This window comes from Nelumbo nucifera, chromosome 2, assembly GCF_055504915.1.
Source record: "Nelumbo nucifera cultivar China Antique chromosome 2, China Antique-T2T, whole genome shotgun sequence".
Taxonomy (NCBI): domain Eukaryota; kingdom Viridiplantae; phylum Streptophyta; class Magnoliopsida; order Proteales; family Nelumbonaceae; genus Nelumbo; species Nelumbo nucifera.
Genome location: NC_142650.1, coordinates 78,507,706 through 78,522,515, shown reverse-complemented (window position 1 = coordinate 78,522,515; position 14,810 = coordinate 78,507,706). Strand labels below are relative to the sequence as shown.

Sequence of the window (14,810 nt, the reverse complement as noted above, 5' to 3'; positions counted from 1 at the left end):
ATTCGGCCAGGCCTTGTAACAAAGGTTGGGCCGAACCCATGTGGCTGATGTGTAGATCAATGTTTGGGTCCCACACCATACAAGGAAGCCCAATTGGGCAGCAGTTTGGAAGACTAATTGAGTACATAACCTTAAATGGGCCTTAAGCCCATTTCGAACTGGGCTGATTTGATCAGTCAATTATATGGGGCAAAATCTGAGATAGATTAGCAGATAGGATAGGGTCTTAACCCTATCCACTCAGAGAGTCCAGATCTGAATGTGATTCAGATTTAAAAACCTCCTAATGAGATTAGGAGAAAGCTAATCTAATCTGCAGATAAGATAATGGTTTATCCCTATCACCTAAAGAGAGATCTTATCCAAATATGATTTGGATAAGCAGCTCCTAATCCAATTAGGAGCTGATCTTTTAGGTTAACAAAAGAAGGGGGCGGCAGCCTAAAAATAGATAGACATCTGATTCCCTTGAGAGCTGAGAAAAATCACAGAAAGAGAGATTTCTGCACCCTGCGAATTCTCTCCTGCCGCCTCCTTCCTGCCGCCGCCATTGCCTTTAGTTCGATCTCCAGTTCTTGGGAGAAATCAAGATCTGATCTTGATTCCAATCTTTTGGGAATAGATTGGTTGGAGCTGTACTCACAAGCCATCCAGTTGATTCTTGCGAAGGGTCAAGTTCTTTTGGAAGAACATTGCTGATTCTGCTCCATCCTGCACTGCGCCATCTTCAGTGGGAGCAGATTTTGGATCATTCCTTGGGCGTGAACACCTCCATTGGGAGATATTGTTTCTCCATATCAGGTATATCCTCCTTCCTACCCCTTTTGGTTCAGATCTGATTTGGTTTATGGTTCAAGATTGATCATTGAAAATATGTTTTCTGAAATAGGGAATTCGATTCCCTGCAAAGATGGGAGAAATTTTTTTTGAAATTCCCCCTATTTATTCCGCAAGTTTTGGGCGTCCATGTGATGGATATCCCATCCCTTCATGATAAACTATAAATTGGATTACACTTTCCACTATCAATTTGGGGACAACTTTTATGACTTTATCCCTGGCAGTTGTAGGACATTGGGGGTGTTTTGTTAAGCTTCCTCACTGGCATGGTCCTTGTTTGTTGTATGGGTGGGACTGCTTCTTTGTCAATGTGGATGGCCTCCTTGAGTCTCACCATCTGCATGAGCCTTTTAACACTTTGTTTCAGTTAGCCCAAAAAAACAAAAGTGAAGACGTTGAAATTCTGTGGAACTTGAGGAAATTTTTATAGAGGCGTGGTTCCATGATTAATGTACAAAATGGCTCATCAAACAACCTCAATAACAAGTATGACTATTTTAGTGACTAAAAGCACATATTGGTAGCTGAGCTCATAATAAGATACATCTAGATGTGTATTAACTTCGCTTTAAGAAAAAGCAGAGGCTTATTTATAAGCCCATGCAATCCAATAACTTAAGGATTGTTCAAAACCTAATTAAGTGGGTTGGGATTTTGTCTTTGAAAGAAGGCTAAGAGGCTAAGTAAAGCCCATTTAAGCCACTAAAGGAATGTCCCACACTTGGATCTCCCTCTCTTTAAGTTATACAGGCCAGGTTCCAATCACTCAAAGAGGGGTAATTACCTTAGTCATAGCCACCCCAATCCCTATTTACTCTCCTTAGAGGGGGACTACAACCTCCCCTTCTGGAGTAAGATTTCCAAGTAACCCCGACACTTTTGGGAGTCTTAAGGAGTTCAATATCTAGAGTGATGAGAGAAAAAAGGAAAGGTTCGTAGAGAAGAAAAGAGGCAAAAAAGGAGGAAGAGAGAAAAAACACTCGGAATATCTGTTTTGGGGATTCTCTATCAAGAGAAGAGAAAAAAACCATCATTCTACATATTTACAGGTAGGCAGGTGGAAGATTTCTTTACATATATCTTCTCTCATATTACAAATTTACAATCTTTTTTTTTTAATATTTTCCTCTCTTAAACTTAATCTCTAAACCTCATCTGTAAATGAAGAAATTGCAGATGTAGAGGGAAATAAAAAGGGGTAATCATTTCTAGTTTGTTGAATCCAACTAACTACTGTTTCCTCTGACATGCAAAGATCAAGAAGAGTAATGCTATCGACAATTGGAATATTAATCTGGTTGACTAAGGTGTATCATGAAAAGAAGAAATGAGAAGGAAACTTGTAATCTAGGAAGTATTTATACTAATCATTTTATTTATACAAACATGATCAATGTTTTAGAAGCATAAGGTGCAAGAAAAGCGCAAGGTAAGGCACACACTTTTTTTATGCAAAGCATACATTTTTGAAAAAAAAATTAAAGAATAAAAAACAACAAATGATACATAAAAGATGTAAACTTGAATTTTAAAAGAAATTAAATGTTTTAAAAAACCTATTGGATTCAAAAACAATAATACATAAAAGATTTAAACTTGTTTTGTGTGGATTCAAACCCACGATAATGGATGGAGTAACAGTGCATGTGGTTGGACTACTCCGCAGTACTGTGCGGAACAAGACTGGCTGGTGTTTTTTGGGGAGACCTCAGGTCTGCAGCTACTTATTAAATGGAGTAAAGCCGTAGGAAATTCCCAGGAAGGTAAACTTGAGAGTGGAAGGAGCCTTAATGGCGGTCTGGTTGGCTTTCTCCATTGAAGCTGGAATGTGGAGGGAAGCTCAAAGGGAGGAAGATGGGGAGGTTGAGGAAGAAGCATTACGTGGCAGAAGGGGAGTGGTAGATCTGCAAGAATTAGACACTTACACAAAAAAGGGAGAGCAAACTTTTGGAAATTCAAAAGCTTTGCTGAAGAAGGAAAATTGGAGACGTACTTCACAAGACATTAGCTGGAGGTCTGACAGATCTTATGTTTTAGTAGTTACTAATGGCGGTAAAGGTTCTGCATTAAGCACACCTGGTTGCAGGACAGATGGTCAAAAGGGGCAACTGAAACTTCTCAAATCAAAGGAAAAAGGGAGTAGGGGAGTTGAAACGTCGGGCCTCATCAATAGGGCCCAGTCTTCCCCCAATCTTGTCCAGGTAAATAGGATTGGGCCTTTTCAGAGAGGTGGGCCTAAGAAAATCGGGCCTAAGAAAATCTGCAAGAATTAGACACTTACACAAAAAAGGGCCTTTGTTGGGCCAAAATTAAAAAGCCCATCGAAGGGACCCAATACACCTTTAAGTTGGCACGTGAGGGGGGAGGGTGGCGTCGATAGATGGTAAAAACTATCTATCATCATCTTCGTTGAGCTCTACAGGCCAAAACTAGTGGTCTTCGAATCTCCCTGTACTTGGGGCCTCTCTACGATGGGTCGTGCCGGAGAAGACGAACACGGTGTCGCCAGAAAAGAGAAACCCTAGGTGTATCAAACGAAGGGATTTGGAGAGGCTAGAGTTGTTTTCTCATTCGGAGGAGGAAGATTTCAGCACCACTGATTCAGACGACACAGTAAGTTTAGGGAGTATCGACCTAAGCAGCTCAAGGAGTGTGTTTGATGAAGACAGTCTGGGAACAAAGGTACTTTTTAAAGAGAACAAGGAAGAAGACGCGGCACCAAAGTTTGAGGAAGACATCGTGAAGTTTAAAGATTGGCTGGCCAAGGCTACGGTTCAGGTGTCGCTTGTACCTGCAAAGGACGTCAGTCCATTAGTGCAGAAAGAGCAGGGTATGATGCTGGTAGGAAACTCTTCTCACGCTCTAACCTGCAACATAACACTAAAAGGACAGAAATGGAAGAGTCTTTCACCAATTAAAGCAAACAGGGTTTTGATTCATAGTGTAAACTCTCTCATGCAAGCTCAGTCACAGGGAACAACTTTAGGCCCATCTCCTTACGAGAATTCCTCTCCCTTGGAAGTCATCCCCTCAGTCCCAAACATTACAGGTACTGTTGTCCATTCGGTTTAGGTCACTAATGTGCCTTCTGTGCTTGAAACAGATACACCAGCATCCCGAGCGGAAGTTCCAGTTGGGGGGATGAGAAGAGAGACTGGCAGCTCTGACTGTGAACTGAGAGAAGGTGAGATGACAATGGAAGAGAGACAGGAGGAACTAGAGAGAATTTGGGAGAGAATCTGCGCATTGCTGGAGGAGTATAAAGAGAGGGAGGAGAAATTAGATCAAAGTGAAAGAGTAACAACTTCTCAAGAAAAGGACTATTACAGGAGCTCTAATCTTGGGGGGGGGGGACGGGAGATAAATGAAGCTAGTGCGTTAATGAGGAAGACTGAGGGTAACAATAGGAGAAAAAAAAAAAGAGATCTGAAGTGGAGAGATTGATTTCAGATATTGAGGGTGACATTGAATTTAGTGGGAGAGGGGAAAGAAGAAAGACTTTGCTGTAAAGTGGAGTCTTTGAGTAGGGGTTTTCTCGAAAAAGTGCTTAATGAAGATCATTTAGCTAGAATGTGAGAAGTGAAAGAAAGAGAAGGGCAATTAAAGATTTATTGAGGAGAGAGAAACCGGACATAGTTTTGATGTAGGAAACCAAGCTGGCAGAATTGGATAGAAGATGGATCAGAAGTGTATGGAGATCAAGAGGAGTTTGTTGGACTTTGGCGCCGTCCTATGGAGCCTCTGGAGGTCTAGTAACCTTATGGAGGGAGGATGCTGTAGAATCAGTGGAGGAGCTAATAGGATGATTTTCTGTGCCATTAAAGGTTAGGAATGTGGGGGATGACTTCACCTGGGTCTTAACCAATGTCTATGGGCCAAACTCGTATAGAGAGAGGAATGAGATGTGGGAAGAGTTGTATGCCCTATGAGGTTTGTGGGAGGGTCCTTGGTGTCTTGGGGGGACTTTAATGTAATTAGGTTTTGTACCGAATCTAATAACCCCAAAGGACAATTACAACCAGCATGAGGAAGTTCAATGATTTCATTAACAACTGTGGTCTAAAGGAGTTACCCCTCTTACAAGCCAATTTTACATGGTCTAATTTCCAAGAAAACCCCCTTTGCTCAAGATTGGATAGATTCCTCTTTATTGAAGAGTGGGAGAACCATGGGACGAACTTGATGGCTAGAGCCTTACCAGAGTCACCTCTGATCACTGCTCTATCCAGCTAAGTCCTGAAACCTTAACTTCTGGTCCTTGGCCTTTTAGATTTGAGAATATGTGGTTAACCCATCTAGATTTTGTGCACTTGATTGGGGAATGGTGGAGGGAAGATTTAAGAGGAGTGAATTGGAAGGGAGTAAGATTCCACAAAAAATTGAAAAGGTTGAGATTCAAAATTAAGGAGTGGAACAGGGAACACTTTGGAAGGATAGAGGAGCAAAAAAATTAACTTGATGTCCAGGATTGAGGAACTTGATTCCAAGGAAGCTCAAAGGATGATGAGTGAGCAAGAACGGGTTTTGAGAGGAAACCTAAAGAAGGATCTAGAAGAGGTCCTTTTGAGAGAGGAAATCTCGTGTAGGCAAAAATCGAGACACAAATGGATTAAGGAAGGGGATGGAAATACTAAATTTTTCCATGCATTGGCTAATGGGAGGAGAAGAAAAGATTTTGTGGCTAAGTTAGAGGTGAATGGGTAGGAAATCACAAATCAAGATGAGATAGCCAGATGTTTTGTGGACCATTTCAAATCAATCTATAGGAAATCGTTGAATAATAGGCCAACCTTGGAAGATTTGGAGTGGACTAGATTGTCTGAAGAGCAAGCAAACTGGTTAGAAAGGGACTTTAGTGAAGAAGAGATCAGACACGTGGTGTTTTCAATGGATAGATCCAAAGCACCTGGTCCAGATGGCTTTAGAATGGCTTTCTATCAGGATTGTTGGGATGTGGTCAAAGAAGACCATGTTGGGGTGTTTTAGGAATTTGCAGATAAAAAAATGGTGAGCCCTGGAGTTAATGTTACTTTCCTAGCCCTAATCCCAAAGAAGGCAGATGCAAAGAACCCTAAGGACTATAGGCCAATTAGTCTAGTGACAAGCATCTATAAAATCCTGGCTAAAGTGTTGTCACTGAGAATCCGAGTTATACTACCCTCCCTCATCAGTCAAGAACAAGGTGCTTTCATGTAGGGAAGGCAAATAACGGATCAGATCCTAATAGCAAATGAGTGCGTGGAAGACATAAGAAAGTCAGGAACTCAAGGTTTCGTTTCTAAACTAGATTTGGAGAAGGCTTATGATCTTGTGGATTGGAGTTTTTTACTAGAGGCCCTAGGGTGCTGCGGGTTTGGAGCTAGATGGTGCAATTGGGTAAATGGCTGTATTAGTTCCTGCAGCTACTACATTTTGGTTAATGGGGTGGTGAAAGACTTTTTCCCAACTTGTAGAGGCCTTAGACAAGGTGACCCTCTCTCCCCCTTTCTTTTCACCCTAGTTGCAGATGTCTTCAATAGATTAATCTCTAAAGCAGGTAGGGAAGAGGAAGTTAGAGGCTGGAGGATTGGAAGGAACAATGTCCGGGTAACCCACATGCAGTTTGCCGATGATATCATAATTTTTTGTGAAGGGGGTGACAGGCGGGAAGTGAGGAATCTCAAAGCATTGCTACAACACTTTGAGAATGTTAGTGGTGTTAGTGAAGGGGTATTTCAGTCTTTGTACTTGTTGAGAATGCTGATGTGTACTGTTATGTTAGTTCGAGTGCCTCTTACTTAAAGAAGGGCACTCAAGTCTTTTTCAATAAGTCAATAATATAATAATAGGTCTGGCCGAATCAAGGGATTAACTTTTTTCCCTAATTCGAACCAGCCTTTCTCTCTTTTCTCTCTTCTCTCTTTTCTTCTTTCCTCTCCTACTTCTTGCTGTCTACTTTACTCTACAGTCAACGAACAAGACAGAATTCTATGGCAGGTCAAACTTCAACATGGTATCAGAGCTAGGTTCACCAAATCAGACTTGCTAGAATTCTGCCTTCTGCGCATTCGAATTAGGGTTTCACTTGGGGTTCTCAGTTGTGAGTTGGAGACTGGGAAAAGGGCTGAAAAGGAGTGATCGCCCTCTTCCCTAGGAGGTCTCTATGCCTCCGATTGTGTCGTTGGTGATTGGTTGCTGTGGTTTCTAAGCCCTAGTTAGGGCTGGTACGTGTGGTGCAGTGGTGTCTCAGCCCTTCGTATGGTTGGCCTTCAGGCGATGAGGTAAAGTTTTTTTTATATATTTTTTTTTGTTATGGAATACATGAGAGGTGTAGTACAGTTCGCATGATGGGTTCTCAGATTGCAGTATGCTAGGGTTTATGCTAGGGTTTATTCTGGTTTGTGTGTGATTCGAATGGCAATAGTGTCTACTTAATGGTGAAGCTTCCTATAGTTGTGGATTAATGTTGGTGGTGTTACAAGTGTGGTTTTCAGCTTTTGATATCGCTGAAATCAGTGTGTAGACCTCGGTGAGTAGGGGTTGTGGTGTTGTAGTTTTCAACATTTAATACTGCTGAAATCAGTGTACAGACTTCGGTGAGTAGGGTTTGTGGTGTTGCAGTTCTCAGCTGTTGAAATCAGTGTGCAGATTTCGATGAAGTGTCTGTGTGTAGTGTGCAGTGTGTAGTGCTCCTAATTCAGTGCTCAGAATTAAGGGAGTTCGGCAATGGCAGATAACAGTGATAGTAAACCTAGTGTCATCATATCTACTGACTACCTGAATGTCCAAATGACCTCCATTAAACTGAATGGAGAGAATTATGTCCCTTGGGCCAAGTCTGTAGAGGTTTTTCTGAAGGCGAAGAAGAAAGTGAAGCATATAAGAGAGGAGAAACCCCCCGCTAATTCTCAGGAGTATGAAGACTGGGAACAGGAAGATGCACAGATCATTACATGGTTGTGGAACAGTATGGAACCCAAAATCAGTGTGAACTTCATGTTTCTTGACACAGCCAAAGAGGTGTGGGATCATGCCAAGAAACTGTATTCAGGTCAGGATAATACCACTAGGGTATATCAACTGTATCAGGAATACTTCAATCTGCAACAGGGAAATCAGAGCCTTGAGGAGTACTATGCCAATGTGAGGAATATCCGTAATGAGTTAAATGTCTATCATCCTCTCACTTCAGATGTCAAAGTTCAACAGCAACAGCGAGAGCAGCTTGATGTAACACGGTTTCTGGTGGGGCTGAAGTCTGAGTATGAACCAGTACGAGCCCAGATACTAGGGGGATCTGCTCTTCCATCTTTAGAGGAGGTGTTTGCTCGTCTTCGGAGGGCTTCCATTGGATCTATGGACTCTAATGTCTCCGATAAATCAGCATTTGCAGTGTCAAGAGGCCGAGGTGGCAGAAGTGGGACTCGAGGAACCCAGCCTGGCAGGAGTGGTAGTGGTGGATCTACACACATCCGTGGTGGTGGTCGTACTGGAGGCAGAGATTCAGGGGGAGCTCGTGGTAGAGGACGTGGCTCGGGTCCACGGAAGTGTACTCACTGTGGTTTGGATGGACATACCATTAACTACTGCTATGACTTACATGGTCCTCCCTCGACGTGGGCCAACCATGCCATGACTAGTGACACCAGTTTCAGCCCTACACAGGAGAAACGGTCAGCTGACCCGATGCCTTCTACTCCCTCAGATGGTCCAGGCAAGGAGATGGTGAGTGTTCCTCGTGATGAGTATGAGAGGTTTGTTCAATCCAAGTCGCAGCAGAACACAGCTTCCTTTGCACACTCAGGTATGGCTTGTTTGGCATCCACACCCAACCCCTGGATTATTGACTCTGGAGCCTCCGATCACATGACGGGAACTCCAGGTGTGTTTTCATCTCTCACTCATTGCTCAACATCACAATCTGTTACCCTTGCTAATGGCTCCACGTCATCTATCTGTGGTGTTGGTAATGTTGACCTAGACCCTGTATCCCTATCCTCTGTTTTATATGTACCTAAGCTTCCATTTAATCTTATGTCTGTTAGTAAGCTGACCAAGTCACTTAAGTGCTCCATCACTTTTTACCCTTCTATGTGTGTTTTTCAGGATCTCAAGACGGGGATGAAGATTGGTGGAGGGCATGAAGCCGGTGGACTGTATTATCTTGATGGTGGTGGACGAACGTCAACGGCTCTTCAGTCATCCATTTCTCCTCTCCAGTGGCACTGTAGATTTGGTCATCCTTCGCTGAAAGTGTTGCAGTCCTTAGTCCCTTCATTGAGTCAACTTTCTGTTTTAGATTGTGAGTCTTGTCAATTTGGGAAACACCATCGTGTTCCCTTTCGTTCTAGGGTCGATAACCGTGTGTCGAGTCTTTTTTCTTTAATTCATTCAGATGTTTGGGGTCCTTATAAAGTGATGTCATATAATGGATACCGATATTTTGTTATTTTTGTTGATGACTGTTCAAGAATGACGTGGCTCTATTTAATGAAAGAAAGAAGTGAATTATTTTCCATCTTCCAGAAATTTTATGCTGAGATCCGCAATCAATTTGGTGTTCACATCAAAATTTTCCGTTCTGATAATGGTCGTGAATACTTGTCCTCATCTTTTCGAGAATACTTGGACCACCATGGGATTATACACCAAACTTCATGTACCTATACTCCGCAACAAAATGGGGTTGCTGAGAGAAAGAACCGCCATCTTGTAGAAACGGCACGCTCCCTCATGCACCACATGAATGTTCCCAAAACTTTTTGGAGCGATGCAATGCTCACCTCTTGTTTCTTAATTAATCGGATGCCCACGTCTATCCTTGATGGTCGTTCTCCTTTTAGTGTCTTATTCCCCAACATGTCTCCGTTTCCGCTTTCTCCTCGGGTATTTGGGTGTGTCTGCTTCGTTCATAATCTGAGTCCCGGGACTGACAAGTTAGATGCACGTTCCCTGAAGTGTATCTTCCTTGGTTATTCCCGAACTCAGAAAGGGTACAAGTGTTATCATCCTAGTTCTCGTCGTTCCTTGGTATGTGCTGATGTTACATTCTTTGAGTCTACTCCGTTCTTCGTGGGGTCCGGTGCTGCTGCTTCCCCCACATCACCACCTCCTCTTCCTCTTCCTGTGGCTGATCCACCTCCTTTGGTTCCAGTCATGCCTACGTCCTTGCCTCCGGTGCCACCATTGGTTGACCGTCCACCCATCCGTCACGTGTATACACATCGCCCACGTGTACCGGCTGCAGCTCCTCCAGCTTCATCACCGTCGACAGATCCAGCTCCAGCTTCGACACCAGCCTCCGACCTAGATCTTCCTATTGCCTTACGGAAAGGTAAGCGTACTTGCACCCTTCACCCTATTTCCAATTTTGTTTCACTTACCCACCTCTCCGCTTCCCATCGCCAGTTCATATCTTTGTTATCCTCCGTGGTTGTTCCTAAGGATGTCCAGGAAGCCCTTACCTCTCCAGAGTGGTGCCGTGCTATGGAAGAAGAGCTCTCTGCTTTGCATCATAATCACACTTGGGATCTCACCGCTCTTCCTCCTGGGAAGCAGGCTGTCGGTTGTAAGTGGGTGTATAGTGTTAAGTACTTGCCAGATGGTCGTGTTGAGCGCCTGAAGGCGCGGCTGGTTGCCAAAGGGTACTCCCAAACCTATGGCATTGACTACACGGAGACGTTCTCCCCGGTTGCTAAGATAGGATCAGTTCGTGTCGTCATCTCCCTTGCAGCTATGTCTGGTTGGCCTCTCCATCAGCTCGATATCAAAAATGCCTTTTTGCATGGGGATTTGCTCGAGGAGGTCTACATGGAGCAACCACCTGGGTTTGTTGCTCAGGGGGAGGATGGTAAGGTATGTAGACTTAAGAAGGCTATTTATGGACTTAAACAGTCCCCTCGAGCATGGTTTGGTAGGTTCAGTGAGGTGGTCAAGAAGTTTGGTCTGAAACAGTGCCAAGTTGATCACTCTGTCTTCAGTCTTGACTCTTCGGCAGGTAAAATAATATTGGTGGTGTATGTGGATGATATCGTTGTGACTGGGAATGATAAAATGGGCATTGACAGATTGAAGGCATTCCTACAGGAACACTTTCAGACAAAGGACCTTGGCAAGTTGAAATACTTTTTGGGCATAGAGGTAGCAAGATCTAAGCATGGCATTAATTTGTGCCAGAGGAAATATGTGCTTGATTTACTGGAAGAAACAGGATTGTTGGGTACTAAACCGGCTGAGACACCTATGGAAACAAATACGAGGCTGAGCAGTGATATAGGTGAAGTGTTTGAAGAGCCTGGCAGATACCGACGACTTGTAGGCAAACTAAACTATCTAACCATTACTCGGCCAGATATTTCATTTGCGGTTAGTGTGGTGAGTCAGTTCATGCAGAAACCTTTGGTCCCACATTGGAATGCAGTGCTAAGGATTGTGAGGTATCTGAAAGGAGCTCCTGGTCGTGGTTTGCTGTACAGAAGTGGTGGAAAACTGGTAGTAGAAGGATACACCGATGCTGATTGGGCAGGTTCTATGTCTGATAGACGATCTACCACAGGCTATTGCACCTTTCTGGGGGGTAACCTGGTAACATGGAAAAGTAAGAAGCAAACAGTTGTGGCAAGAAGCAGTGCAGAAGCGGAATATAGGGCCATGGCACATACTGCTTGTGAACTAGTGTGGCTGAGGAACCTTCTACAGGAGATAGGATATGACATCAGTACTCCAATGAAGCTCTACTGTGACAATCAGGCAGCGGTTCATATCTCTTCCAATCCAGTGTTTCATGAAAGAACCAAGCACATCGAAGTTGACTGTCATTTTGTGAGAGAGAAGGTGCTGAATGGGGTGATAGAAACTGCATATGTTAGTACGGGAAACCAGTGGGCAGACTTGTTTACAAAAGGCTTGAGTCGGGGGAGAGTGGACTACATATGTAACAAGCTGGGATTATATGATATATACTCACCAGCTTGAGGGGGAGTGTTAGTGGTGTTAGTGAAGGGGTATTTCAGTCTTTGTACTTGTTGAGAATGCTGATGTGTACTGTTATGTTAGTTCGAGTGCCTCTTACTTAAAGAAGGGCACTCAAGTCTTTTTCAATAAGTCAATAATATAATAATAGGTCTGGCCGAATCAAGGGATTAACTTTTTTCCCTAATTCGAACCAGCCTTTCTCTCTTTTCTCTCTTCTCTCTTTTCTTCTTTCCTCTCCTACTTCTTGCTGTCTACTTTACTCTACAGTCAACGAACAAGACAGAATTCTATGGCAGGTCAAACTTCAACAGAGAATGTCTCCAATTTGAAGATAAACCTGGATAAGAGTTGTGTGGTAGGGGTTAATCTGAATGAGAGGACTTTGCAGTCTGTGGCGGATTGTTTAGGTTGTCCCATTTCTTCTTGGCCCTTGCAGTATCTAGGCCTCCCTCTAGGGGCTAACCCAAAGGAGAGTAGATTTTGGACCCCAATTCTGGAAAAGTTTGAAAAAAGATTAGCTTCTTGGAAAAAGAACTACATTTCCATAGGGGGTAGAGTGACTTTATTAAGATCTTTTCTCTTTATCTTTAGGATTCCTATTAGGGAAGCTAAGAAGTTGGAGAGGATAATGTGATCTTTTCTGTGGGAGCCTGGGGAGGAAAAGAAAGATCATCTAATCATTTGGGAGATAGTTTGTAGGAGCAAAGAGGAGGGTGGACTGGGAGTAGGAAGGTTAGCTCTAAGGAATAAAGCTCTCTTAGGGAAGTGGTTGTGGAGGTGGCCTAGAGAAAGGGAGAGATTGTGGTATGAAGTGATAGCTAGCATACATGGCAGACGGGAAAATGGTTGGGATGCGGGTGTATCATGTCATGCTACGTTCGCGTCTCCTTGGAAAGCAATTCAGAGTGTCCTCCCTCAGTTTCTCAACTCGGTCAGGTATGATGTTAACTCTGGTGACTCTGTTTTATTTTGGGAAGATACTTGGGTGGGTACTGTTGCCCTTAAGGACAGATTCCCGGCTCTTTATTCTCTTTCCCTTTACAAGGAAAAAACTGTTTCTCATTTTCTTCCTTCTATTACTTCACCCTCTTCCTTAAGCTGGGATTTTGGTTTTAGGAGAGGTTTGAGGGATGTTGAACTTAGTAGTGCTTCAGAACTGTTGTCTCTTCTTGGCAGCGTCTTTCTGGACCCTCTTCGGTCGGATGTGAGACTATGGTCCCCTCATCCCAAAGGTTTTTTCACTTGTGCTTCCTTTTTTAAGTCCCTTTGCCCCTCCATGGAACAGTTGGATTTCTCTTCTAAGGAGATTTGGTTCAGACCTGTTCCTCCTAAAATTATAATTTTCTACTGAAAGGTGTTTTATAGAAGGATCAATACTCTGGATTGCTTGCAGAAGAAAAGGCCTTTCATGTGCTTGTCCCCTAACTGGTGTGTACTTTGCAGGGCTAGTGATGAGGATTGCTCTCACCTATTTGTATATTGTTCCTTTTCTAGTGCTATTTGGAGTTGGATTTTTTCTTTGTTTGGATGCAGGTGGAATCTGTTCTCAAAATTAAGTCAGCTATTCAATCCTTCTGTCTTTGTGTGGCCTACAAAAAAAGGAAAAACAATGTGGAGATGTATTAGAGCAGCAGCCATGTGGACAATTTGGGAAGAAAGGAATGCTAGGGTGTTCAAGGAAAAGGACAGAAGCATACAAACTGTGGAGGATTGTATACTGACTAGAGCCATTCATTGGCTAAGAACTTTGAACTTCTTTCATATGTTTTCCTTTGATGACATTTGGAGTAACTAGAAGGCGGTAGCCGATAGTCATACGAGGAGGGACAAGGCAGCTGCAGTGTGGAAGCCTCTGCCTGAAGGTTGGGCAAAGCTGAATTTTGATGGTAGTAGCCAAGGAAACCCAGGCCCTTCGGGGATAGAGGGGTGCTGAGAGATAGAGAGAGCAACATTTTAGCTTTGTTTTCAGGCCCTGTGGGAATAGGAGACTCAAATAGAGCAGAGATCTTAGCGGCTGTACAAGGCATCCAGATTGCTGAACAATTAGGAGTTCAACACTTGATAGTTGAAGGAGACTCTAAAATTGTTGTGAGATGGCTGACAAAGCCAGCTTCAGCTATGTGGCGATATAGAGATTTATTGAGGAAAGTCAATTGGCTCACAAGAAATATGACAGTTACCTCTCTTTGGGTAGAAAGATAAGCAAATTCCTTAGCGGATGGACTAGCTAAGCAAGGGGTTATAAGGGATCATCTGTTTTGGGCTGCTATGTAATTTTATTTCTTTTTATTTCTGCTTATCCGGTTCTTAAATGATGTAATACCTTGTTAGAAGAGGTAACAGCTCGTGCCTCTTCATGGGTTTCCTGTATTGCCTTATATTCTGAATTAATAAATTATTTTCATTCATAAAAAAAAAGAAATTTAACTTTGACATAAATTTGTGTATGATGTCCCTGTTGTCATTGTAGCATATGTAGTATATTGCTGTTTTGTTCTCTTGGTTTTTGTAAAATTTTAATTTCTTTAAATTTGCTTTTCAGGCTTGAGGAGCTTCAAGTGTTGGATATCAAATTCCTATATGGTTGTTCAAAGCCTACGATTGTTGTCCTCTACCAGGTTTTCATTTTTATTGTTGTATCTTTTATGTTTCTTGACCACCTTGTCCTTTGAATGTCTCATATTCAATTATAAGCCTTTCAGTTTTTTTTTGATCAATAAGCCTTTCAGATTATCTCTTGTCATGAGTTTTTTAACCAAGAGTTGATTATTGTTAGAAATGGTTTGGATCTCTATATCAGGTAGAACCTGTCAAATGGTAGGTTCCACTTTCTTGCATGTGCAACATATTTGTGTTTTTTTTTGGTACATATGATCATCCCATTGGAATGTGCTTTTCTAAGTTTTTCTATTTAGTAATAAGCTTGTTATTGCTATCATTGTTAAATGTAAGGTGACTGCTACATTTGGCAGCAAAGCTAAGGGAAGCTTATTGAGTATTTAACATTTTTAATCTGC

At 42.7% G+C, this 14,810-nt stretch overlaps 1 protein-coding gene across 2 annotated transcripts in view; it reads left to right on the top strand.

Annotated features, from left to right (window-relative positions):
- The window catches only part of LOC104590707 (DNA damage-binding protein 1), an 81,455-nt gene that overhangs the window by 26,746 nt on the left and 39,899 nt on the right, over positions 1-14,810 (top strand). For both annotated transcript variants that reach the window (XM_010249440.3, XM_088899414.1), the window contains one exon: positions 14,336-14,411. In XM_010249440.3, the coding sequence (XP_010247742.1) occupies positions 14,336-14,411 (76 nt within the window). The remainder of the gene's footprint in view (positions 1-14,335; positions 14,412-14,810) is intronic.